Below are 26,437 nucleotides of genomic sequence, written 5' to 3' on the forward strand. Positions count from 1 at the left end.
AGGAAGGAGGAGAGGGCAGGTTAGACAAGGAGGGGGCAGCAGGTGGAGGCAAGGAAGCTGTGGAGGGGAGAGAGGGGACAGCAGGAGAAGGAAGTAAATTGATGAGGTGTGGGAAGCAGCCATCAAAGAGAAGATTTGCCTGAGGGCCTTGGACCAAGACAGTACCGTTCAGGTAAACATTTATGATGACCTTAGAGGAGTTGAAGGAGGCCAGGAGGGCCTCCCACCAGGTGCCACCATTAATGAGAGAAGATGAGAAAGGAGAAAGCACAGAAACATATGAAGAGTCCATGGGTCTGGCGAGGGAACGACAAAGAGGATGTCGGTGAGTGTTTGCCTAGAGGAGTCACTGGTATAGGTGTCAGTGATAGGGAGGCCTGGGTTGGAGACCAGGATGTCCTTTTTAAACTTCTTCCTACCAGATTTAGTGAGGAGAGCATGAGAGTCGATAGAGAAGCAGTTAGAAAAGATAAGAGAGACAGAGTTCACCATAGAGTAGGTGGGGAGAGGAGGGGGTCGGAGGGAGGGTAGAACACTAGGGAAGGACGCAGGGAGGGGTGCAAGCAGAAGAGACAGAGAGAGATGAGACAATAGAAGAAAATTGGACAAGACGAGAGGCACTCAAACAGTGGTAGAAAGTTTGATAGATGGATGATTTGCTAAGAAGTCAAAACCACAGAATGGCACTACTTTCTCAATGCGTTTAGATACTGGAGAAAAACACACCGAAGTCTGAGAGTCCTGTATAAGGGGAAAAAGGCCTAGGTTTCACAATGCAATTTTAAATACTTTCACAATGCAATTTTTTAAATACCAGAGAAAACACACCTAAATCTGAGAGTCCTGTATAAGGGGGAAAGGCCTAGGTTTCACAATGCAATTTTAAATATTTTCACAATGCACTTTTTAAAATACCGGAGAAAACACACCTAAGTCTGAGAGTTTGCTAAGTGGCATTTTATCCATGGTAGAGTGAAGACTCCACTCCTAACCCGGGCCACTCCTACCTTACTTAGTAGCTGCTGGTAGACAGCTGGCCACTGGCTTCCCCTGCTGACACCTGCAGACACTAGCTGGAGCCCCTTCAGTGGGAGCCACCCTTTGCCTTGGAGCCTTTAGCCTCAGGGGCTGCTTGGCAGAGGGCTTCCCTGGGAATGTCAGTAATGACCAGTGATCTGACCAATCCGGGGAAGAAGGGGGTGGGCTGGTAGGCGGGAGGAGAGAGGGGAAGAGGAAGGAAAGAACGGAATGGGTTGGGGACACAAAGGCTACACACAGGACATGGGGGGCACAAAACAAGTACAAGGCACCAAAATCCAGAGGCCCAGGAGGGTCCCAGCATACATCAGCTCACCTGAGTGTGTCTGGTGAATGGAGACACCACAAACAATGCCAGCGACTAAGCCAGTCCAACGAAGCACCAAAACAACCAATTAAGGGTGGAGGGCAGGCTGGGATGCAGGAGGATGGAGGGGAAAAGGAAGGAAAGAATGGAAGGTGTTGAGGACACAAAGGCTGCACGTTGGGACTGGGGGCCGCAAAATAAGTACAAGGCATTAAAATTCAGAGGCCCACCAGGGTGGTAGCATACATCAGCTCACCTGAGTGCATCTGGTGGATGGAGACACCACAAACAATGCCGGCGACTAAGCCATGCCAATTAAGCACAAAAACAACCAATCAAGGCAGGAGGTAGGGGAAGAGGAAGGAAGAAACGGAAAGGGTCAGGGACACAAAGGCTGCACGCAGGGCCTGAGGGGCGCAAAACAAGTACAATGCACCACAATTCAGATGCCCAGGAGGGTTGTAGTATTCAGCAGCTTACCTGAGTGCATCTGGTGAATGGAGACGTCACAAACAATGCCGGCGACTAAGCCAATCCAACAATGCACAAAAAAAAACAATCGAGGTTGGAGGGCGGGCTGGGAGGTGGGAGGAGGGAGGAGAAGAGGAAGGAAAGAGCATAAGGGGTTGGGGACTCAAAGGCTACACACAGGGCCAGGGGGGTGCAAAGAAAATACAAGGAGACAAAATTGAGAGGCCCTGGAGGGCCATAGTGTACAGCAGCTCACCTGAGTCCAACTGGAGAATGGACTGTAATACGAAGAGTGTGCACATGTGCAAAAGCTTTGAGAGAGTGTGTACTTTGTGATGAATCAAGGTTTCCCTCGATTCACACAAATAGCATATAGCTGAACCCCTGTGGCAGTGAAGTGGGTGACTGGCAGTGGCCTGACTTCACACTGTTGACAAGAGGAGCGGCTGGCCAAGCCAACAACATAGAGTGAGATACCCTGTCAGCACGGAGAGAGAAAAAATAAACATGTGGATCAAGTCGACAACATGCAGCGAGGTACACTGTCAGCATGAACAGAGAAAACACTTATCAGCTGCAGGAAAAAGACTTCAGCCTTCCTCACAACTGAGGAGCAACACAGCTGAAAATGCACAGTGGTAGAATCATTACCTCCCATGTAAAGAGACCCAGGTGCAATTCCCCATTAAGGGCCAGGGGTAAATTGAATTTAAAATAAAAACTAAAAAACCCCAAAGACATGTTGAAAATAAATAAAAGCTTTTTTTAACAGAGCAGGAGGAACAAAGAAAGCCATACCTACCACCTACCCAGCAGGATCAAACCAGATAAACTGGTGAACAGCCCTCTTATAGGAAGGTTAAGTGAAACTCTTGATTTACTCAACTGAAGTTTTGAACTGACCAATAAGGGATGAACTACCTTGGGAGGTAATCTATATACCACCTCCACCAATGGAGAAGCTGGACAGTTCAGCCAATCAGTTGGCTAGTGGTGAAAGGACTGTAAGAAAGGAGTGTCAGTTCAGGGGCAAGGTGATTCAGCTGGGGATTTTGGGCAAAACAGTGGAGAAGAAGCCTGAGGCAGGGAAAGGAAGGCTTTATTAAGAAGTAGCTTTCCTGCTCTGCTAAGGAGGGAGACCAGAGAAAGCCCAGCTGAACCCATAGTGGGAGAAGAGCCCTTTACCCCTTTAATTGAGGAGCTGGAAGAAAGGCAGCCTGTGTTAGCCTATTAAAGGCACTCGACAACCTAATGTTTCACAGTGAAAGAGGGACTGTGGGCCCCGTGACTAATCCTGGAGGGGAAGAGACAAGAAGGGGTGAGCCCAGTTGGAAGGAATCACATAAGAGACTCATCCCCTTGCTCTGACTGAAGATACTCCAAGAGAGGGGCCGAGAGTGAAGATACCCCAAGAGACATCCTGACAGTAGTACATTTTCCTTGAACATTTGGGTTTTAGAATATGGAATATAGAGTTTGTTTTCAATATTTTCGTTAGCTATTGTCTTCGAAGCTGGCCAGGAGCGCAGACTAAATGTAAAAAAAGGCATATAAAGATTCATGAACATTATGTCCCAGAGTCTGAGTCCTACTTCTGCCTTGCCACAGCTTGTAATTAACTGCATGTTTGTTTCTGTATGTATGTGTGAGAGAGTCTGAGCGTGATTGAGTGTGTGGATATGCGTGCGGATGCAACTCATGAATGTGTTTGTATGACAGGTATGAGAGGGTCAAATCAATGCAGCTGGTTCTAGTGTAGGCTCAGCTTCAATAAAGTAATTTCAAATGACAAGTATTTTTATAAGTTGTGGCTGCAGCTTTCTGAAGAAATGTACAGCGTCCATTACTGACATAGATTGTGACAGCGGCTTCATGAATGGTTTACAGTGACCAGACATGATTAGATTGTGGCTGCAGTTTAGTGAAATGATTTAGAGTTACTGTTACTGGCATAGGGTGTGGTCAGAGCTTAACATAGTGATATACAATGATCAATGCTGGCCTAGAATATGGCTGCAGCTTTATGTAGTGATTTACATTGATCATTAATCACACAGATTGTGGTTGCAGCATCAGGAAAGTAATTTGTGGTGATCTTTATTTGCAAAGACTGTAGCTTCATGAAAGTTTTACAGTGTCCATTACTGGCATAGATTAACCACACCTTCATGAAGTGACTTACAGTGATTGCTAATGGCACAGAATGTGGCTGCAGCATCATGAAAGTGAATTATAGTACACATTTACTGAGATAAATTTGATGTGATTGCAGCTTCATGAAGTAATTCATAGTTACCATTATTGGCACAGATAGATTGTGGCCACAGCTTGATGAAAGTGATATACAGTGACCTTTACTGGTTTAGATAGATACAAAGATTCTGAACTACCTTCTTTCGATTGATTTTAGGTCGCTAACATGGAGTAGAGAAGTGCAGGAGTACATCCATTTCCCTAGCACAGAGGCCACAGCAGGTATAGAAGTTAGCAAGGCCTCAGATGAGATGCTAAATACATAAAAACACATTTATTTTAGAAGCCTGAATCTGCTCAGACAGCAGTCCATGACACCCACCAAGCTCAGACGTATGGGAGTCTGTAGTGGGTGTGTATAACACAGGGACGAGATAACAGTTCCCAGGATGCAAAACAGCAGCCTTCTAATTTCATTGAATTAATATGAGCACAGGCAGCCATTAATGTCCAGGTGCATAAGAAGATTTTGCCAAAATACTCCATCGAGAACAGAAGAAGGGTGTCCCAAGTGGTCACAATGAACACAGAATGCACATTAGAATTAGCTAAAGCCCCATTAAAAAGGAGGAACATCATTCTTCAACACGGTCCCATAACTCGTCAAGACATGAAGAACACTGGTTGTTCATTGTGAGCCAAGTACAGATAGGACACCTGCAGAACTCCCTAGCACACACACACAGACACAACACAGACACAACATGATACTCAAGGTCAAATACAAAGGAGCAGATAGGGCACGTGGGCTGGGAATGATGGGGAGTACTTTTAATTGGAATCATTGCAGACCATTGAATTCTCTTTCCCCACCGTATGTCTCCCGCATATCTTCACATCTCGTCCAAGTGTCCGAGGTTGGTGAGCAAATGGCCAACCAATAAAAATCCCTCTTGCCACACCGCCTATCATGAACAGCGCCAACGAATAAACTATTAATGTGATGAAGTATTACAAGTATTATCTGAAGTAGGTTGGGCCAAGGAGAAGCCATCAGATATGTCTAACCCAATCATAGATCTAAGGCCTAAATATTCTATATATAGTTTATAATGTTAGCCAAACAAAGTTATTCATAGGTTTTGTAATCAATATTGTAGTATGATGCCATTGATGATGTGTGTTTGATGTATAAGCCACTAACACTCTTTGTAAACCTAAGACCTATGTGCAAGCTATCCCGGCTGAGATTCTGTTCTTTGAATACAGTTGGGTTTGTTCATGCACTTTGAGTACTCCCTTATTGAGTATTGTTTTTTATAATATATTATAACTCTGGGACTTCCTTAACACTGCAGCTTCATAAAAGTAATTTACAGTGACAATTATTGATTATGGGCACAGCTTCATGAAAGCGACTTATCATGCAATGCTGGCATATGTTGTGGACATGAGCATCATGTTGTAAAATACTCCAGCGTACTGTTAGTGACATGTCTTTTACTAATTCGTTTTCATGTGCTGCTATGTTGAGCCAACTGTAAATTGTATGACTTTTTTACCCAAAATTGTCTTTAAAAAATGTACTGCAAAATGCACAATTTCAACACATTAATTTAAAAATGCTCATAGGTGGAGAACCCCTTATCCCCTCCCAAATGCTGTCGCTCGTGCCAACTGGGGCATGTTAATGTACCTCTATTTTCAATATTTACATGCCCCCCTTACAATGTGAGCGCCATCCAGGAACCACCCAACACCAAATGTGCCTCCTTCACTGCATTCTGCCTTGTGCTTTGTCAGAGCCAGTGTCCTGTACCCATGCTTTCATGCTCCATTTTTCAATAGCCTTCAAAGTCAGCACAACACCCCCCTCCATTACCTCTGCCTAGTCACCATACTCATTTCCCTTACTCTGCTGACATGGTCTGAAGCATTTATTTCATTTTCTGCTTGTTCTCTGCTCCTACTATCCCAAGTTCCTGATCCTTATGCTGTATACCTGCCGTCTCCACATCCTACTTCTTGTGCTGAGTTCCCACAGTCCCTGTCTGTGTCTGCTATTCTGCTCATTATCCACTTTGTCTAGTTTGTAGTCTCAAGATTTCTCCTGTAGCTTCCACCTCTGTTTCTATTTTCCTCAATTCTTTTCTTTTTTACATGGGTTTTAAGGTATGTCATATACATATTCCCTTAATGTCTTCTTGGCCTACAGATAGCGTTTTCACATTCCAGATCTTTAGCTTACTTCAGTTTCCCGGGTCCAGTCTGTTGCTACCAATTCCTTGTTTACAGTCAACTTGTACAGCTTGGTTTGGTTACCTAGATCCAGCCCCTTGCGACAGCTTAATACAGTTACCTATTTACAATCCCTTGCAATAACTATGTAGTTCTACTCTCTTGCTATGGATTTCCTAATTCCTAGGTGCATTGCACCTGTTTTGCGTCCGTGCTGCCTTGAACCTTGCTTATTTCTTTTGAATTCCCTATATATGTATTGCCTTCTTAGTTTCTGGTGTCATATCGTGTCTTCCACTGTGCCACTGTGAATTTATAGTGAGATTCGCAGCTATAAACTGTCAGGAACCATAACCAAGAACATCTCCGCCCGCCCCAAAAGGAGGCACCACGCAAACCAACTTTGCGTACCCTCCATAAAAGAGCCAACGCCGGCGGCATTGGTTTCCCCCACATAGCACCTAAACTCTGGAATGCCCTCCCCAACGCACTCAGAGCAGAACACTCTTCACAAATCCCTCAAAACCACACTATTCACATAACCCCACACTATACCCCTAGCCTCCTTGCTCTCTTTGTCAGTAGAAACTCTAGCTGTAATGTAAATGTAATTTCTAACTCTAAGATTACCCGTAAATGCAAACTACAATGACATTTCTAAGCCTTCCTTGTAACCAACAATGTATATCTGTAACAGCGCCATGATGCCCTTGGGCTGATGTGCGCTTTAAAAATACGAATGAATAAATAAATACATAAATAAATAAATAAAAGGTGATCTCTTGCCATCCCTTTTCTTGCAGTCCACAGTTCATTTAAGGATACCATCTCTGGGTTGGAGTTTTCACAGGAAGCCTCCACTGGTAATTTTGGGTTGACTCATTTCGGTTTGTCGTGTGTAGGTACACTGCTAATGTGTGCCTCTGGGCTCAAAAACCGACGTTAATTTGGTTGCCCCACTTCCATAGTCTTTTAGGGGGAGCATCTGTTATGGTAGTCTTCACCAAGGCATTGAGATTCCCTTAAACTGTGGGTAAACTCAGGTTCAGCCTGGGTAGACCCCGGGGAGATTCCAAATTGTTCACTTAGTAGGTGCTGCCCACGCTTGCTTGTGCAAGATCTTGGTCTGCCTTTTTGTCCTTTGATCTTGATTTTGTCATTTGCATTGTCTGTAGTTCCTTATTTTTCTCTCTCCTGCTATATGTGCTTTGCCTTTTCCTTTACATCAATGTTTCATTATCCAAAGCTTGCCAGGGACCTTCCAGCTGAGCTCCTTTATATGATCATATTCAAAGGAAAAGATGTTCCATGTTCACACAATTAACCAATTCACCTCCTGACACATTTTCCTAGAATTGTTTAATAGTCTGATTGAATCTTTTTAAGTTTCCTCATTTTTACACAGATACTGTTGGCACAACATTATTGAGAAGATAGGATAATACAGAAAATCAGTCTACATAATCAGTGAATAGGAATTGAAATTTTAAATAGATCTGTATCAATAAATAGGACGTGTTTGTGTTTTTAAATGTGCTGTCAAACAGGCTTCAATGCCCATGGCCAGTGGTATGCTAATGAAATTCTAGACAGTCAAACCTGGCGCCAATAAATGAATGCCGTCCGATTGCCACATTGGCACTAAAGAATCAAAGCTGGGCCATCGGAAGGCAGCAGAAAGCCTGCCTTTCCCTGCCTTAGCCCCATGGAAGTGACCTACATTTGTAACAGCAGACAGAGTCGAAAGTGTTGCATTGCAGGCAATATTAGAAGTAGTTGTAATTGCGTAAAAATTGAGCCCTAAAATTTAATTCCAACAATAATTATGAAGTGTTCTGGCATTTCTCAACCTAAGTATGTCAGCAATGGTAGTTTGCACAATTTGCACAGGCAACAGTCGTGGAAGGATACAACGTTCAATTTAAAAAATAATATTTTGGATGCAATGTATTTTAGGTGGTGGTGAGGACTTTCAGAGTAGCATCGCCATTTCTATGTTTGTGACATAGGACAGATATCTCTCACTAGTAAATGCTGATCATTGGATGTACCTTCGTTTCAGAGCAGTTGCAACGTTGCATCAAGCGTACATCTTTCACTGAGATAAATACCCAGGAATTAAGGCAAACTCTTCACATACACTACCTGGGTCTCCCTTCTCCCCTTTGGGTCCTTCTTTACCATCTCTCCCATCTCTTCCTGGCAGCCCATTATTCCCTGGGGTACCACATGCAATCATTGGGCAGGAGTTTTCCTTTTGTAGCTCTGTCTTTGGGTTGACACTCCCAGCTGTATGCAGAGAAGCTTCCAGAATAAGGATATTGATGAAATGAGGAAGAATCATGCTTGTTCCAAATGGCCACACCTGCAAAGAGTCAATATACCAGGATCTGATTCCCTAAAAGTGAGGTCTTCGGGCTCAAAGTTGCAATATTTATTCAAACAGCAGAAACAGACACTTTTCATTTCATCTACAACCCCCCAGATTTTAAACAGGATTCGTCAAAGGATCACACTAATGAAGCCTAGAGAGATTATTAACAAAAAATGCTAATTGTATACAGTGGCCCACCAAAGTTAGCAACACCATGCTGCTGGGTCTCCTGCATGCAATTGTCAACATTCACAAGGTTGAGTGCAAAGGTAAACTGCCTTTACTCTTAACTTACACACTGTCATGTAAACAATTGATGTCACCTGCAAATTACACTTTCAGGCCAACATGTACTAATGGCGTCCAACTTTATTTTGCAGGTGGTAATTGCAGACGGACTTCATAGCAATTCATCCGTTTTACACCAGCATGGCAATCTCATGCTCACGTAAAATAGAGAGGTTTTTACAGGCGAAGTGGGAAGTACAAAGTGGAAACGTATTCCCTTTCCAGTCTTCCACTCTGCCTGAAAAACCTTGCCAAAATCTCCAGGAGCAGGATAACAAGATGTACACGGCTTTATGCCTTGTTTTTTACGGTTTATTATGCCACACCAGGAGGTTTAAAATGCACCCTTAGCTGATCACAAAGTAATCTTTTACCACACATAAAAAGTTGACCTTTAGCGACTAGTTTTGATACCCACCCTCTATGTCATTAACTTAATGGCCAACCGAAGAACTCATCCGTGCATTTATCAACCCAGCTACATTTATGGAACAAAAGTACAACACCATCGCCAATACGAATGGCAATACAGTTCATCTTTATAAAATGTAAACAATATATAATGCACCATGAACAAATATGCATTGCTCCTAAGAACTTGTGGTTGCTTCAAATTGCTATTAATTTAAATTGTGCCTCAAGGCAAGCTATTTTGCCTGTTCACTGTTCAGACAGGAACACACCCCTTACTGCTCCTCCACTCCTCCTTAAACTGCGTTCTCTCCACTGACCACATCTAAATCAAAACAGGCTGAGAAGCTATGAAATTCTGGAACACTTCAGTCAAATCAGCAGAGTTTGAAGAGTCGAATGAGATTAAAAACGTGGTCGAGTCGTAGCTGCCGCAATATACATTCATCATATACTCTCCATGTTTAAATTGGGGCTCCTGTCTTAGAGCCAAGTCTGTTTGGAATTGATGTATGCAGTACCTCTATTTCAGAACATACACAACGTACACTCGAAAAAAAACAGTGCTCAGTACAGATTACAGATTAGGGCAAACCAGAGATTTGAACAGCATTGTGCAATGCAATTAAACTGCGTGAGAGGAAAGGCAGCACATAGAAAATGCATTTTTTGAAAAGACAAGTGACAATTTTGTGAAGACATAACTAACCAGTTGTTTTAGAAAGCAGAGGAGGGAGACACGTGGATACAGCCAGGACCATGGTTTCCCCTCCCTAATCTACCACTGGTCCAAGCCTCAGACTCACCAAATACAGATCTGCTTGGTTGCTAAATAAAGGGTTGAGTTGATCGTTCAAAAGGGGCGCACATATTGATGTCATCCCCTACTCTCTATGTATCTTAGCAACCTTTGCTGGTGGGTCAGTGCCTAAACACATTTTATCATTTAAACACTAGTCCTAATATACACATCATATTGAATAACATACAATTATACCCAATTGCCTAACCACATAACTATAAAAGAATCTAACATGTCCATGCAAAATACGACCAAGAACACATATACCAATATTATTCAAACAAAACACTATTGGCACATTAAGACATTAAAACCAATCCAAACCAAGCAAGTGAATTACGTTTTCAGCAATGTTGGCTTTATTTTATATTTCGTGTGTAATAATATGGCAATAAGCACCCGTTCAGGGGACTTCACTGACTGGTAACGGCCCGGGCCCAAATTATAGGCCGAGCGAAATGACGCCCTTAGCAACAAGCCCAGCTTCATCACCAGAGGTGAAGTCCCCACCCTAAAATGGTGCGTATTGCTATTAGCAGCCCAGGTTTAAAATCTGGAATCATGGGGTGCTAATAGCAATGTATTTTGTTTGAATTAATGGGACGCTTCGCAGCGTCCCATTCATTGAAACAAAATACACACCTCAGATGGATCTGGAAGGCGGCGCACCATCCAGAGCCCCTCTTCCATTTCGATGATGGCTGGGAAACAGAGCAGTAGCAGCAGCGGTGATGGGGGCGCCACCGCACACATCATGCAAGTGAGGCTTGGGGTTGGGAAGGGACCAGACAACCGAGTGGAAGCAAGGGGAAGGTGGGGGGAAGATCATGGTGCAAGGGAAGCAGAAATCTGGCTGCTAGGAATTCAAGTTGCGATTGTGGGATTCAGCACGTGATCCAAGAAAACTGATTGGTTGCTTCTCTCACCCTGTGTGCTAATATGTTATAATGTAATGTTGCCATTCGTTTTAGAATCAACATTTGCAGATTTAGTAGCAGATTTAACTTTTTATATACAGTAAACTACATCTTTGCTTTTTCTCTGGTTGTGCTGCTGTCAGCAGTGCCAGTGGGAGGGGCTGTAGGAAATGTACACCTAACAACTCGATTGTTGCTCACAGACTCAGAAAACATGGATATAGAGCGAAACAGAGAGAACGCCAAACAGAATGAGAGAGAGAGACAAAGAGAGAGAGAGAGAGAGAGAGAGAGAGGCAGAGTGAAAGAGAGTCCACTTTCCTCCTCTGTTCTCTTGTTTTACCTTACCCAAACAGGTTTGCTCCAAGACATGTCAACCATACCAGGAAATGGCAAAACAGTAGAATGAGAAAAGAAGAAAGGAACAAGAAAGCAATGAAACCCACCTTCGCAGCTCTGTCAGATCAGCCAGGAGGAAACCCCAGAGTAAATTAAGGGCCACACCTCCAAAGACCACTAAGTATATGTGTCCAAATATTTCCATAAACACGACCAGAGGCAACCTAATTTGATAGGCCCACCATTCTCCAGATAGAAACAGAATGTAGAGCAATCGATCAGAACTTACTGTAACAAGCCCTGTCACAAGTAGTCGAGCAGCCAATCAATTGAACACAATATCACAACCACAAGGTACTCTGTTTATTAAACCTTTAATGAAAAGGTGACCTGCAGTACTATTAACAACCCCTCGAGGATGCAAGGAAAAGGAGCCCGAACCCAAGAAGAAACTACTTTACTTTTTCAAAATGAAACATTTAAACAAGAAACCTTTGGAGCCCCAGAAAGCTCCAATGTATAGCTCACCCAGACTCTGGACACCATAAGGAGGAACAAGGAAATTGTTGGCAGAAGATGCCTTTTAATCAATGCTCACTCAATCACTAAATATCCCTCTGAAATTTTGAACTCTTCTATGAGGATAAAATAGGCATACTCTTCATCATTGAAACCTGGCTCTTTGATACTCAGTCACCAGTATTCTTCAATGTATCCTGCATAGTGAATAGATCAAATACCAAAATCATGCCTATAGGAGAGCAGGAAGGATTACACTAATCCACAGAGGTTTGTTCCTAGTCTTACCTCCTACCATCACCAACATTCAAGACTGTGAATCCTTCAACCTTACCTTCTCAATATGAAATACATCATCGTTAAGCTTCCTTCTCATGTACAGACCACTGTCCTACAACCCGAACTTCACCGACAAATTTCAGATGCGGTCGCAAACATACTGTGATGAACCCTGTGGAGTCATCATGAAATCCCAGCCTAAAGTCTCCTCTTATGTGGCCAGGGAATGTCAGCAGCTACCTGATCTTAACCTTGGGGGTGGTATCATGAGGGAGGATCACATGGGAGGAGATGGCTGTTACGTGAAAGTGGTGACTCCCTCAGGAGAATTGCAGTATTCATCCTCTTTTGAGGACAAGTTTTCCCAATGCCTAAATATTTAATGGCATGTTGTCATTGTAAAACTCCCCCTCCCAGAAATACTAAAAGTGCCAAATATGAAGATCCTTTTAACCAACAGGATAATGGTACACAAGGGGGTCAGTAAGATACTATTACAACTTCCAATAGTTGTGATTGTACTGTATGTTTAGATCTTAGACCCAAGGGGAAACATCAATTCCTTTAAAACCCCCCCTTAAGTGTAAAACCTCAAAATCACCCAATCAGATTGGATTAGTTAATAAAAGAGAAAACAAGAACATTATAGACTTCAAGGCCCTTAATGCTCTTAGTATTGCGATGAGGAAGAGGAACCCAGAGTTGGTAAACTATGGTGAGCGGTCTAGTTGTTGTAATGACCAAGACCTGATCGGGACCTTGAAACATTTAAAGGCCTTTCAGGTGCGGGCGAGAAAGAAGCAGCAGGGTGAAGCAGAAGCTGAAGTTGCCGTTGTGGCAGGATGCCACGTAGAAAACGTGGCAGAGGCCGGGACTCCTTGTCTATGCAGAGGAAGCGCAGCAGGATACAATATTGAATCCAGCCAGCCTGTGAGAGAGAGAAGCTGTCATACGCAGCCGGGCCGATTGGTGGGTACTTCCGCATTGGAGGCTCCGGCGCATACGTAGTTCCAGCACGTTGCTTTCGCTTACGTGCAGCCGCGGTCTAGTTCTCCGGCAACATGGCGGTCGCTGGGAGGTATTTCAGTCTCTCACTCCCAGCGATCGCTGCGTTGCAACCCCCGTAGTGTTTTGTTTCCTGCTTTGGGTGAGAACGCTAGTATTTTCCTTATCGCGGCTTGGTCCGTGCCTTTCCCTTCGCCTCTCCTAGCTTCGAGCGAGGCTTCTTCCTCTCTCTCTCTCTCTCTCTCTTCTCTCCTTTGCTTCACTTTGGCTTTCTTTCAGCTCCCGCGGCTCTCTCTCGCCGCCGGCTCGAGTCTCTCTCGCTACTCATTCTTGCGAGGCGAGGACTGCCTTGTTTCTGCCATCATCAGCTGTCATCTACCTCCTCCAATCCTCAGTAGCCGGCTACCTACTCTTTTGCAACCACTGGAGACGACGTACCATCAATCTCCTTGGAAGACTCCGGATTGGCTTTGTTCCTTTCAAGGGTTTTTTCTGCCGTCAAGGCTTTTTCCCTTGTCGCCTGCTACGGGAGAGGAGTCCCAGGACTGCTTGTTTCAAGCATTCACTGTGGCTTCCTCTCGTGGTAGACAAGTATCTTCGACCATGAAGAGAGATTTCTGCTCACGTCGGCATCTCAATACGGAAGAGTTGGAGGATTACCGATCAGGTGAGGAGAGTGGGGAGGAGATGGAGACAAAACCGGCCAGTTTGCAACGCCAGGAGAACACAATGTCAGCCAAAGAACAGATCCAGGAACTCTGGAAGGCGGTTCAGGGCCTGTCACAAGAATTACAGACGGTTAAAGCTGAAAACGTGGTTCTGCGACAACTTGCCACGACTCAGGAGGTTTCGCCTGTTGAACTACCGATAATGTCGCTTCCTTCGGGGAAGTTTGATGGTTCACCAAAGAAGATAAAAGAATTCATGGAGGCTTGTGTAGTGTACTTTACATTTCGGCCTCGTTCCTTTGCTACCGATCAATCCAAGGTAGGCTTTTTGATCTCAAACATGACTGGTAACGCCCTTTCTTGGGCCACGCCATTGGTGATCAGTGCCAACCCCATATTACATGACTTTGCCGGGTTTTTAGGCCTTACTGCAACAGACATTTGAGAGACCAGAACTAACCTTCACTGCATGTGAGGATTTGTTGGATGTACGGCAAGAGTCCTTAGATGTTCTAACCTATATATCCCGATTCAAGACTCTGGCGGCAGGAGCAGGTTGGCCGGAACAAGCCCAGTACGCCATCTTCAGAAGGGGCCTAAGAGAAGAGATTAAGGACGAGCTTGCCAGGTCCTCTCGTCCACCGACTTTCGCCGATCTGCTATCCTCCACATTGCAGATTGAATATCGTCTTCAAGAACGCCGAGCAGAACGCCGCAAACATTGTGTAGCAACAAGCCCTCATACATCCAATACTTCTACGTCCTCTTCTCACGCCTCCTCCCACTCCCTCGAAGAGCCAATGCAGATCGGAGCTACCAGGTGTCTGCTTTCATTTGCTGAGCGAAGAAGGGGAAAGGAAAAGGGACTGTGTGCCTATTGTGGGTCTGAGCAGCACCAGCTCCAAGATTGTCAGGTGGTTCCAACCAGGTCACAGGGAAACGAACTTCCTCGGCGCCAGTAGGGACTTGGTTCCGAGGATCAACTTGCAACCCATTTAGTCCCTATGTTTCTCTCTCCATTTCAGCTCCCAACACTTTGGAGGATTCCAGGTTGATGGTTATTCCTGTACGAATTGAATCCCGGGGAAGGTCTATAGATGCCCTAGCCCTCCTGGATTGTGGGGCGGCATGAAACTTTGTGGACACTCTCTGGGCAGAGAAGGTGGGCCTTCATAGAGTAGACCGCAAAGAGGATCAAAAGGTAGAGGGTGTGGACGGATCTCCCCTCTCGTCAGGTCTGATAACCCATACCACGGAAGAACTAGGAGTTACCATCTTCCAACATAGAGAAGTGCTCAAATTCGATATCATTCGAGCAGCGCACTTTCCTAAAATTTTAGGAGTTACCTGGCTTCGTAAACACAACCCTCAGCTAAACTGGACTAGCAACCAGTTGAGTTTTTCATCTCTGTACTGCAGACAACATTGCCTCTCAGGAACATTCCATGGGGAGTCCCTTACTTCGACGGTGTTAACAAGTGATCATGTGGGAGTTCACGCATTACCACATTATTGTTTACCCTATCAGGAGGTCTTCAAGGAGACTATACCTGCGGATCTACCCCCACACAGGCCTGAGGATTGCTCTTTAGAGCTGGAACCTAATGCTTTAGTTCCTTTCGGCAGGATGTTTTCCTTAACCCAAACCGAGAGACAGGTATTAAGGAACTACTTGGATACCAATTTGCAAAACGGCCTTATTCAACCTTCCAAGTCTCCGGCAGGAGCTTCATTGTTTTTCATAAGAAAGAGGGACTCCACCAATTTGCGTCCTTGCATTGATTACAGAGGACTAAATAAGGTTACAATCAGAGACCGCTATCCCATACCGCTCATATCTGAGATCATAGAGGCCGTACAGGGGGCCCGCATTTTTACTAAACTGGACCTTCGGAACGCATACCATTTGCTTCGCATTGCCAAGGGAGATGAATGGAAGACAGCCTTTCGCACCCCGTTCGGATTATACGAATACAAAGTAATGCCGTTCGGATTAGTGAATGCCCAAGCCATCTTTCAGCGATTCATGGATCGTTTATTTTCCGATCTGTTACTGGTTACTGTCATCATCTACTTGGATGATATTTTGATTTACTCATCCGATTTGGAATCCCATATCATTCATGTGACTCAAGTGCTGGAGCGTCTTCAACGTTATAAACTTCTGGTCAAACCTGAGAAGTGCGTTTTTGCAGTCCCCTCTGTTCACTACCTCGGATACGTTCTCTCGGAAGAAGGGATTTCCATGGATTCAGGCAAGGTCGCTGCTATACTCGATTGGTCCACCCCGGACAGTGTAAAGGAGGTACAAAGATTTCTGGGTCTCGCAAATTTCTACAGGAGGTTCATCCCAAACTTCCCAGAGATAGTACTTCCCATTACGAGACTCTTAAGGAAAGATTCAGGGCCTTTCCTATGGTCACCCGAAGCTGAACATGGTTTTAGGGACTTAAAAAGATTGTTCTGTTCCTCTCCGATTCTTCGACATCCGGATCAAAACCGACAGTTCATTGTGGAGACTGATGCCTCTGCCTTGGCTATAGGGGCAGTTCTTTTACAAACCTACGATGGTGTGGAACATCCAGTAGCCTATCTCTCGAAGACTTTGTCTCCCAGCCAACTCAACTATTCGGTTTTAGAGAAGGAACTACTCGCCATGAAGCTGGCCTGTGAGGATTGGCGACATTTACTGATGGGTGCGCGTCATCCTTTTCTCATTAGGACAGACCATAAGAATCTCAAGGCACTACAAAACATGGAGTGTGTTAATTCAAGGCAAGCCCGATGGGCTTATTTTTTCGCCCAATACGACTTTCATATTACCTATCTACCAGGTTCCTCGAATAAAGTCGCAGATGCCTTATCAAGGAAGGAGGTTCCTGGAGACTATACCCCTCATTCTCGAGAAGCTATGTTCAGAAGAAACAAGATCCTGGGACTTGTCAACGTTTTCTTTCAAGAAGTGAAAACTGTGTTGGCTTTCGAAAGGATGAAACTTTCTAAGCTACGAGGAGGAAAATATACCGAGAAGGAAGGTTTAGTGTTTTACGAGAACCGACTGTACATTCCAGAAGGCCCTTGGCGTAAGAAGATCATTCATTTGGGCCATGATCCACTTACCGCGGGTCATAGAGGAGTGCAGAACACTACTGAACTTATTGCAAGAAGGTTCTTCTGGCCTGAATTGAAAGGAGAGGTTAAGGACTACATCAAGGCCTGTCCAATATGTGCCAGAGCTAAATATCCATCGGGCAAGCCCTTAGGTTTGCTTACCCAACCCGAGATGCCTACACGCCCTTGGGGTCTCATCTCTACCGATTTCATTGTGGATCTACCAGAGTCCGAATCCTGCACTTGCATTATGGTGACGATAGATACTTTCACAGAATTGGCACATTTTTCCCCGCTACCTGGCTTACCTACCGCCACTCAGATGGCGGAGACCTTCACACGGGATGTTTTTCGACTACATGGCTTACCTGACAAGATCATTTCCGAACGAGGTAGTTAGTTCATCTCAAACTTCTGGAAGGCTTTGTGTACTAGAGTGGGCATGGAGAGAGCACTGTCATCTGGTTTTCACCCTCAGTCGAATGGCCAGACAGAACAACTGAATGCCACCTTGGAGCAATATCTGAGATGTTATACCAACCGACAACAAGACAACTGGGTGTCGTTGTTACCCACCGCGGAATTTACGTACAACAATTCTACACATTCCGCGATAGGTCTTACTCCTTTTTTTTGCACGTATGGAGTGCATCCTCGATCCATTTTTCTCGTGATTCCAGTTCCTACGAACTCTCCCACTGCGGAAGCAGTACTTCAGTCCGTTGCGGAGGCGCTTAGGATTGCAGAATTCAGTCTGAAAAGGAGCAGAAGCCGGAACAAGGATCAGGCGGATAAACGTCGGCAGGACTGTCCCGATTGGAAGGAGGGAGACAAGGTGTGGCTCTCTACTAAATTTCTGCCTCGATGGGTTCACCCTTCCAAACTTTCTCCTCGCTTTTTGGGACCCTTTTCTATTCTATCTAAGATCAACCCTGTCGCTTTCAGATTGAAATTGCCTCCCACTCTCAGTCGCATTCATCCTGTTTTTCACTCCTCCCTTCTCAAACCTTTTGTTCCGGATCCTCACCTAAGATCTCTTCCCCGTCTGCAAGCCCAAGGTTCTGGAAGTACGAAGGAATACGAAGTTTTGGCCATCCGTGACTCCAGATTCTACAGGGGACGATTGGAATACTTGGTCTCGTGGAAGGGTTACCCGGAGTCGGAGGACTCTTGGGAACCGGTCTCCCACATTCATGCCCCCCGGTTGTTGAGTGGTTTCCATTGATGTTTTCCGGGAAAGCCTGGGGGGGTTCGCTTTGTGAGGGAGCATACTGTCATACGCAGCCGGGCCGATTGGCGGGTACTTCCGCATTGGAGGCTCTGGCGCAGACCGTAGTTCCAGCACGTTGCTTTCGCTTACGTGCAGCCGCGGTCTAGTTCTCTGGCAACATGGCGGTCGCTGGGAGGTATTTCAGTCTCTCACTCCCAGCGATCACTGTGTTGCAACCCCCGTAGTGTTTTGTTTCCTGCTTTGGGTGAGAACGCTAGTATTTTCCTTATCGCGGCTTGGTCCGTGCCTTTCCCTTCGCCTCTCCTAGCTTCGAGCGAGGCTTCTTCCTCTCTCTATCTCTCTCTCTCTCTTCTCTCCTTTGCTTCACTTTGGCTTTCTTTCAGCTCCCGCGGCTCTCTCTCGCCGCCGGCTCGAGTCTCTCTTGCTACTCATTCTTGCGAGGCGAGGACTGCCTTGTTTCTGCCACCATCACCTGTCGTCTACCTCCTCCAATCTTCAGTAGCCGGCTACCTACTCTTCTGCAACCACTGGAGACGACGTACCATCAATCTCCTTGGAAGACTCCGGATTGGCTTCGTTCCTTTCAAGGGTTTTTTCTGCCGTCAAGGCTTTTTCCCTTGTCGCCTGCTACGGGAGAGGAGTCCCAGGACTGCTTGTTTCAAGCATTCACTGTGGCTTCCTCTCGTGGTAGACAAGTATCTTCGACCACAAAGAGAGATTTCTGCTCACGTCGGCATCTCAATACGGAAGAGTTGGAGGATTAACGATCAGGTGAGGAGAGTGGGGAGGAGAGGGAGACAAAACCAGACAGAAGCTCTCTACACATCGTGAACTGCTTCGGTAAAAGATTCACACCGGGGAGCATACAGAGCTGAAGAAGCTCCATTGAAGGTCAGCATGAGTGGCGTCAGACCGACAGAAGCTGTCAAAAGCAGAGGAGGTCCCAAAGAGTGAAGCTGAACGTCAGGAAATTCCAGTACGTATTGTTGAGTTGGCCTGAAGAAGGTGATCCCGGGGCACTCCAAGGGAGACCACTAGGTAGTAATAACCATTTTGAATACCAAACAATTGAATTAAGGCAAACTGGGTGCAACTCTCCTACTGAGGGGTTCCAAATAGGTGAATATTGTAACCCGCACTGCCAAAGCCAAAGAGAAGTGGTAAGAAAGCAGAGTGGACACAACTCTCCTAAGGAGGGGTTTCAAATTGGAGAACAGTGTAACCCACATTGCCAAAACCAAAGAAAATTGATACATATACGAATTGGGCTCATTTCTCCTATCCAGAGATACCAATTAGGAGACTCTTGTGACTTCCATTGTCAAGTGTACAGAAGAGTGATCCCAAGGCAATTTGGATTTGATACTCATAGAAAGAGATGTCCATAGGGAGAAAGCTATAACCCACATTGCCAGCAGCCAAAGGGTTGCACAGATAAAAGGAAATCAAAGCACCACTTGTAAAAAGGATCAATGGGGAGAGAACTCTAAATTGCATTTCCTATGGCAAACATACCAACAAGAGAATCATTGTTCCTTTTGTCAAATATTAATTTGGAAGAAGATGTAAGCGAATTGTGTTAGAAGTTAAAAGGCTGACCAGAGAAGCAGTTGTTGGTTCAAATCTCCCCATTGATGATTCTAGTGTGGAGCATTTGGAACAAACCTTACCACAAGGCACATGTTGTAGTAGTAGGGGTTTTATCCTGGCAGGCGAGTAAACCAGGAAAGAGACACATTGTAGTTAGTCCAGGCAGGCAAGTGTATAACTGGAAAAAGATGATTTAAAGTACTGTGTTGTGGTAAAAAGTTGTGGTGGAAAGGAACCGCCAATTCCACCACCTTGCTGTGATGAACAGTTGCATAAACTAAAGTGTACCTTTGAATGAGCCATCCTGACTTACGTATTTCCTATAAAGAAGCAGTAGGATATGCTAACAAGTGATTTGTCTGTGGAGAAAAGAACATTTGCATTTGAGTTATGAATTAGCGTTTGGAGAAAAATACTTTTTGTTTAACAAGCAGGAGATTGTGGAAATGTTAACATTTTCTTTGAACTGTGAAGAAACCTTTGGAAGTGAGAAAGTTACTTTATCCCATGAAAGGATATATATGTTGCATGGAAAAGACTTTTTATAATATATTGAGTGGAACTTTGTGACTGAACCAAACTTTCTAGAGACTGAACTTTGCCACAGAGAATCCTGAACGATTCAAGGCAAAGGAATCTGACCTGGTCACAGGGATTAACGGTTATAACATTTGAGTTTGAATTGATATGTTATTTTATAACGTTTAAAGCTGCCACACAATACCTATATGATTTTGTTGTGTATATTAGTATGAGGGCCAGATAATTTTTGGACACTAGGGCCCTCATTACGAGTATGCCGGTCTTGGAAAAATGCTGTTAAATGGCCATTAATACCAGATCTGGCATTGCTCCGTGACTGGCATACTCCTAGTTTGCCAGTAGGGGCAGTTCAGGCCCCTAATAGCAAACGGTTGTCTGTATCACCAGCACCGTTACTACCTGTGCCGGTGATAGGGCAAACTGATTCCATGGAGTCCTATGGGAGAGCAATGGAGATAGAAAAGGGGAATGAAGCAGAGAGAAACAAAATGGTGGAAGTCTCCTTCCCATGACTGTAGCCGTCCCGCTTACTTTAATCCTGCCCCATCCTGTCTCACTAAGGGCAAAGGCCTTTAGGAATGCCACACACTGGTGTAAGGCTACTCCTTTTGAATGGGTGTGCTCCTTTGATGTCCGGGCCCAGAACAGCAACTTGCTGTGTGGCTGTCTCTGGTGTCTGGTGGAGGCTGTTATCGGCCCTCACAAAAGGATCAAAGAAGAATCATGGCCATTCATGTTCTTGTTTTTCCATTTGGCAGTCCCAACCCATCTGGATGAAATACACATAAAATTCTACAGCAGAGCTGAAACAAAGGAGCTCCCACAAGCGTGATATCAATTTGGAAGTGGCAGTCATGATCATAAGTAGTGTCATGCACTACACCTAAACTTAGGCATTGCTTTATTTTAGAGTTTATCCTGCTACCAGCATGGTTTACTTATGATCTTCGTAGTTTGGGTACAGGGGAAAATATCTAAAATGTTGCCCTTGCGCTGCAGAGACTTGGTTGTCACTACAGATGTCAAATGAGTGTCTGTAACCTCGGAACCTGCTCTGTGTCACTGGTAGAGCAGGTGCTGAAACTCAGTATATGAGTGCAGCAGGGTACAGATACACACTATGCTTTGCATGGACTTTAGGAAAGGGTAACCTGATCAGCAGATTACTCTTTCAGAGATGGAATTGCCCAACTCCTTTTATTATTGAATACAAATAAAATAATCATGGGCTTTGCACCTTTGCCAGATGGCAATTTCTCACATATAGTACAGTTATTCATTGTGAATTGCAACTCATGATCTACTGCATCCTCTGTACATGCACCTGTTGTCTCTGCATTGCCACAACAACATCAGCCTAGAGATTAGCAGAAAACTGAAGGAGCATTTTGGAACTGGCTTTTCCATTATGGAAATCCAGCAATGGTTCATCACTATCAGGATTACCATCTTGCGATCTTCCATTTATTTACTCACCAGTGGGAAAGCAGACTACAAGAAGAAGATACTTATGGATCAGGACATGCAAGAGCTGTACTGATTAATTTAATCCTAACTTGATTGTGGAAACATTTTATATTATCACACATATTTGCCAAGATCTGGAACTGTGTGAAATTAAAATACATTAAAACTGGCAATATATCTTGGATAAATGCCAAACTAGAATTGCACAGTACAGGCATTCTACAAAACACATACACTGGGATTGTGCAGGGAGACAATATATATCAAACTGGAAAACTACAGATCACAAATTGTAATCAATTGAGTCAGCATTGTTGGGGGTGACCATTGTTTGCTAGTAGGGTGGTGCCATTGTTTGGTAAGGAAGGCTAGCTGGGACAGTGAAATTATTCAAAGGCAAGTGACACCCTCCAAACACGGGTGACTCAACCGCTATGAAAACTTCCAGAACATGATTTTCTAAAAATGACTCTGTAACTGGAAAGGGGATTGATTGATTGATCTTTTGATTGACATTTTGATCACAACACTTAGTTAATAGAATCACAATGGCATACAGTATTCTTCAACATGCAGATTTTTTTGGCATAGCAAGTATATAATGATGATGGCAGCACCCTGCAATTGTACAGCAGTAGCCAGATACAGTTTATATTGTTAATCCCCATAGTCAGAAACATTGATATATTGGAAAGACGTGTTTACTACCCCTTATGGAAATCTATAAGTACATCCAACTCACGTGTGATATATAATTTCAGGGTGTCCAAAGTGTGCCCGATGAAAATGTGGTAATCTGAAAAAAATAGAAGATTAACATTCTCTTTTATCCTTCACTTTGGGAATATTTGCAAAATAATAGACAAGCTTCTGAGAAAACATTATCAAAGGACAGTTTGGCAGATAAAGGCATTCCTGTTGCAGAAGAGCAAAGGTCAACATAGATGTAATTTACCGTGCCTTGGGCTTAAAGTGGAGGGCTCCAGATTTGTGTAGTGAGCTGGACAGTGTTCAATTATTTCATAATAATCATGCCTTACTAGGAAATAAATGTTAGAATAGTCCAGTAACACAGCGCCAATTGTTTGAGTTCAAATATGCTTCAGTTGCATATAATTTATTTTAAAGATGGTTCAGCCTGACACGTGTTTCGAGCATAAACGTGCTCTTCATCCGAGGCTTTGTAAATGTAGACGATATTTTCAAATCAAAATAAAAGATAGATAGGCTGAATAACCTGCTGGAAACCCAGTTGGGTATACAAACCAACTCTAATGCTTCGCTATTGCGGGATTGTCTGGGGGGTCTGTGTAGCTGTATGGAATTGTGAACACTCACAAGTCTATACTGCTAAACAGACCCCTCAGACAATCCCGCAATAGCGAAGCATTAGAGTTGGTTTGCATACCCAACTGGGTTTCCAGCTGAACCATCTTTAAAATAAATTATATGCAACTGAAGCATATTTGAAATCAAACAATTGGCGCTGTGTTACTGGACTATTCTTATAATATTTTATCATTGTGGGGGATATAGGCAATATACCCTCCAAAACCAGGAACCCGCAGCCTAGTTTATCATTTAATCACATTGCCAATCACAGTGGACTCATTTGACTGCTTTGTCTTTGTTTTGTTGTAGGAAATAAATGTGTTATCGAGATAACATTGAGTAATCCACCCAGCCGAGTATCGTATAATCATATGAGATATCTATTACTTCCACAGACTTGTTCACTGCTGCTTCTTTCAGAGGGAATGTACATCCTGTATAGAGATCTATCTTTGAAACCACAAATTGGCATATGGAATACTTATATCTATCTTTGAAAATGCAGGGGGGTAGGGGATTGTGCTACACTGGCATGCCAACCTTCTGTGATTGCATCTTTCATCTGATTCATGATGTGGAAACTCACGTCGTTTATCCGTGGCTTTAGATGTCAGTGTAAAATAGTGATGCTTTCTTTATTTAGGACTTTGCCTTATTCAGAAACATGTTATCTAAATGAAATTGAGTCATTCACACTTCCTTGTAATGCAATATACCGATTTTAGATCGCTGGAACCCATTTTCTTGTTGAATGCTGCTTATTTCAGAGACTCTGTGCATACTTAACAGTGATACAGCTTTAAAAACAACCATTGGAAAATCCAATACTCTAGGTCTGTCTTTGTAAATGCCATGGCTAGAAGACACGGGTGCCCATAAGTGGTAACTTTCCTAGCATGTATATTTCATCTGATTCAGAAAACATGATAGAGTATTTATAACGCGCATAATACCCAGAGGTTTCTAAGCGCTAACTTGGGGATCGAACCTGTGTTGCTCTGTGTCGTCTTGTTTCCAAGGCGAGCATGTTGCTGCTGAGCTATCCTCCTGAAACTATTTAAGGATCACTTTTCTGGATTTCCTTTTAAAAAAAAAAAAATATTTCATGATTTAGTTTAAAAATAAACTTAAAATACATTAGAACAATCAGGAAAGAAAAAGAAAACATTTTAAAAAATGACATACTCCTTTTCTTTGACATTTCCTGGGTTTTCTTTTTCCCTTTCTTGTGCTATCTACGACTACCTTCGTTCAAGTTGCTATTCTGGGATATGTTCTTTTATATAGGATTCGTACTATATGAATGATGGATCCATAGTGATTGTTTCCCAGAATTTAACAATTGCAATGATACGTGTTTGGTCATTTTCTTCCAAGATTGTTGTTCATCTTTCTTCCGGGTCCAAGGAGACGCCTGTGTTTATCCATCTGTCTCTAATTAAGTTTATTTTGCCAGTTAGCACAGGGCAATCCATAATTAGATGATATAATGTTTCGATTTTGGTGTGGTCTTTAGAAAAGCGACAATGTGCACTATCTTCTGGTAGTTGTTTTATCATAGCTTGTCTCTGTCTTGTAGGTAACAGATTGAGGCGTAGTCACAGGAATACATTTTTGATTTTCATGTCTGGACATTTTTTCAGGTATTCAGGGAGACGATGAAGTAGCCTAATATCTATGCTACTTGTTAAAGACAATTTGTATGTCGCATTTAATGTCAGTGTTTCAATCCAATTATTTCTCTGCAATGCTAGTTTGGCCTTCTGTGAGCAATTCAACAACATCTCAAGCTGTATCTCCTCACGGTCTAATAACTTTCTACATGCTTGTTTCCATTGATTTAATACCATGGAGTTTGTTGCAAGTTCTCGTACGATATGTATTGCTGGTAATATCTCCATTACTTGTGTTTTCCTGAATAGCAGAGGGAATTCCAGTTCCGGACTGCTTCGAGGGATTGCAAACCCAATTCATGCCGTATGCGGGGTGCCGGAAATGAGGGTGGTAGACCAAGAATTTTACGCCATATGGTCCCCTCTAGTTGATTCCAAATATCCTGTGGTGCATTAGTTTCCGGCCCGTAGGTTAGAATTACCATAATTTTTTAAGAATAAAATGCTATGACTGGTTGCAACGAGTGTGGTCTATATTTGCCGTGTATCATCTAAAATTGTTGTGCCAAGCATGATGCTTTTTCTTTGATCTTTTCAGCCCACTCTCTTTCAATTTCTGATTGATTTGTTAGCAGACCGAGGTATTTTATACTTGTAGCTGTTTCGAGTTGTTTACCGTTAAGGTACATACAGATTGGTTTTTTATTGTATTTCTGTGTTAATGACATCATTTTAGCTTTTTTGCCATAGATCTTAAGGTTATTTTTCTTTGCACATTCCAAAAGATGGTTAATAGTTCTTTGTAGACATACTTTTGTCTTGTCGAAGCATACTATGTCATTGGCATAGATAATATGCGTGACTTTTGTTTGATTTAATCTTGGCGGATTCATTACAATCATGTTTAGACGTTCCGGTAAATCTGAAATGAATAGGCTGAACAGTGTTGATGCAAGTGGACAACCTTGCTTCAAGCCATTATATGTCAATATTCTGGCTGTCAAGTGTCCTCTTTGTGTTGTTCATACTTTGATGGAAGTATTGGAATAGAGGGCTATGATTGACTGTAGTATATCATTTGGACAATTCCAGTGTAACGCTCACCTGGTATCCACGGGGACGTCACTCAGCCTGTTCTGACCTCTTACGACCTTGAACCCTTGAGTTTAACTCCCTATTGTCTCTGTGTGTTTGAACCCCTTCTTCCCCAGGGTCCAACCCTTCCGTTTGATCCACTGCTCACCTTGTTTTCTTGGAAAGTGTGCTCTCCGTCCTGCTTTCAGTGCAGGGGCGCGTTCTTTGATGCAAGTTCGTTGCTGCCTAGTTACTTCACTGGCAAGTGTCCGACAGGTAAGTATAATGAGTCTTTTGAACAGTTCTCTAACTTCGTTCATTTCCTCCCTTAGATGATGGCCGGCATCCGGGGATGGCGACATGCTGCTGAGATGAGTAGCGCTGAAGGTGAGTGAGAGCGTGATGTGCGATGCGACCCTTTTGTATTTGTATTGAACTGAGTTCTTTTTCTGTGTCTTTTAGGTGCTGCAACGTTTTCAGCGTGGATGCCGGTTATGAAGAATAAATGCGGTAAGCGCGGTATGCCGTTCTTCTAGATGTTTCCACGCTAACCTGGAGTGTCTTTTCCCTCTTGCAGATGGATGAGAAGGTCCAGAGACAGAGTTCCCCCAGAGCGGCTGGGATTCA

General features: G+C 43.7%; 1 protein-coding gene across 1 annotated transcript in view; it reads right to left on the reverse strand.

The window, feature by feature from the left end:
• Positions 1–22,590, reverse strand: part of LOC138472725 (pulmonary surfactant-associated protein D-like) — a 203,387-nt gene extending 180,797 nt beyond the window's left edge. The window contains exons 1-2 of the mRNA XM_069611044.1: positions 22,534–22,590; positions 8,393–8,612 (exon numbers count right to left, since the gene is read on the reverse strand). Coding sequence (XP_069467145.1) covers positions 8,393–8,591 — 199 coding nt within the window. The 5' untranslated portion in view covers positions 8,592–8,612; positions 22,534–22,590. The remainder of the gene's footprint in view (positions 1–8,392; positions 8,613–22,533) is intronic.
• Positions 22,591–26,437: the final 3,847 nt, after the last annotated feature.

This window comes from Ambystoma mexicanum, chromosome 8 (assembly GCF_040938575.1).
Source record: "Ambystoma mexicanum isolate Mex_15411 chromosome 8, UKY_AmexF1_1, whole genome shotgun sequence".
NCBI lineage: Eukaryota > Metazoa > Chordata > Amphibia > Caudata > Ambystomatidae > Ambystoma > Ambystoma mexicanum.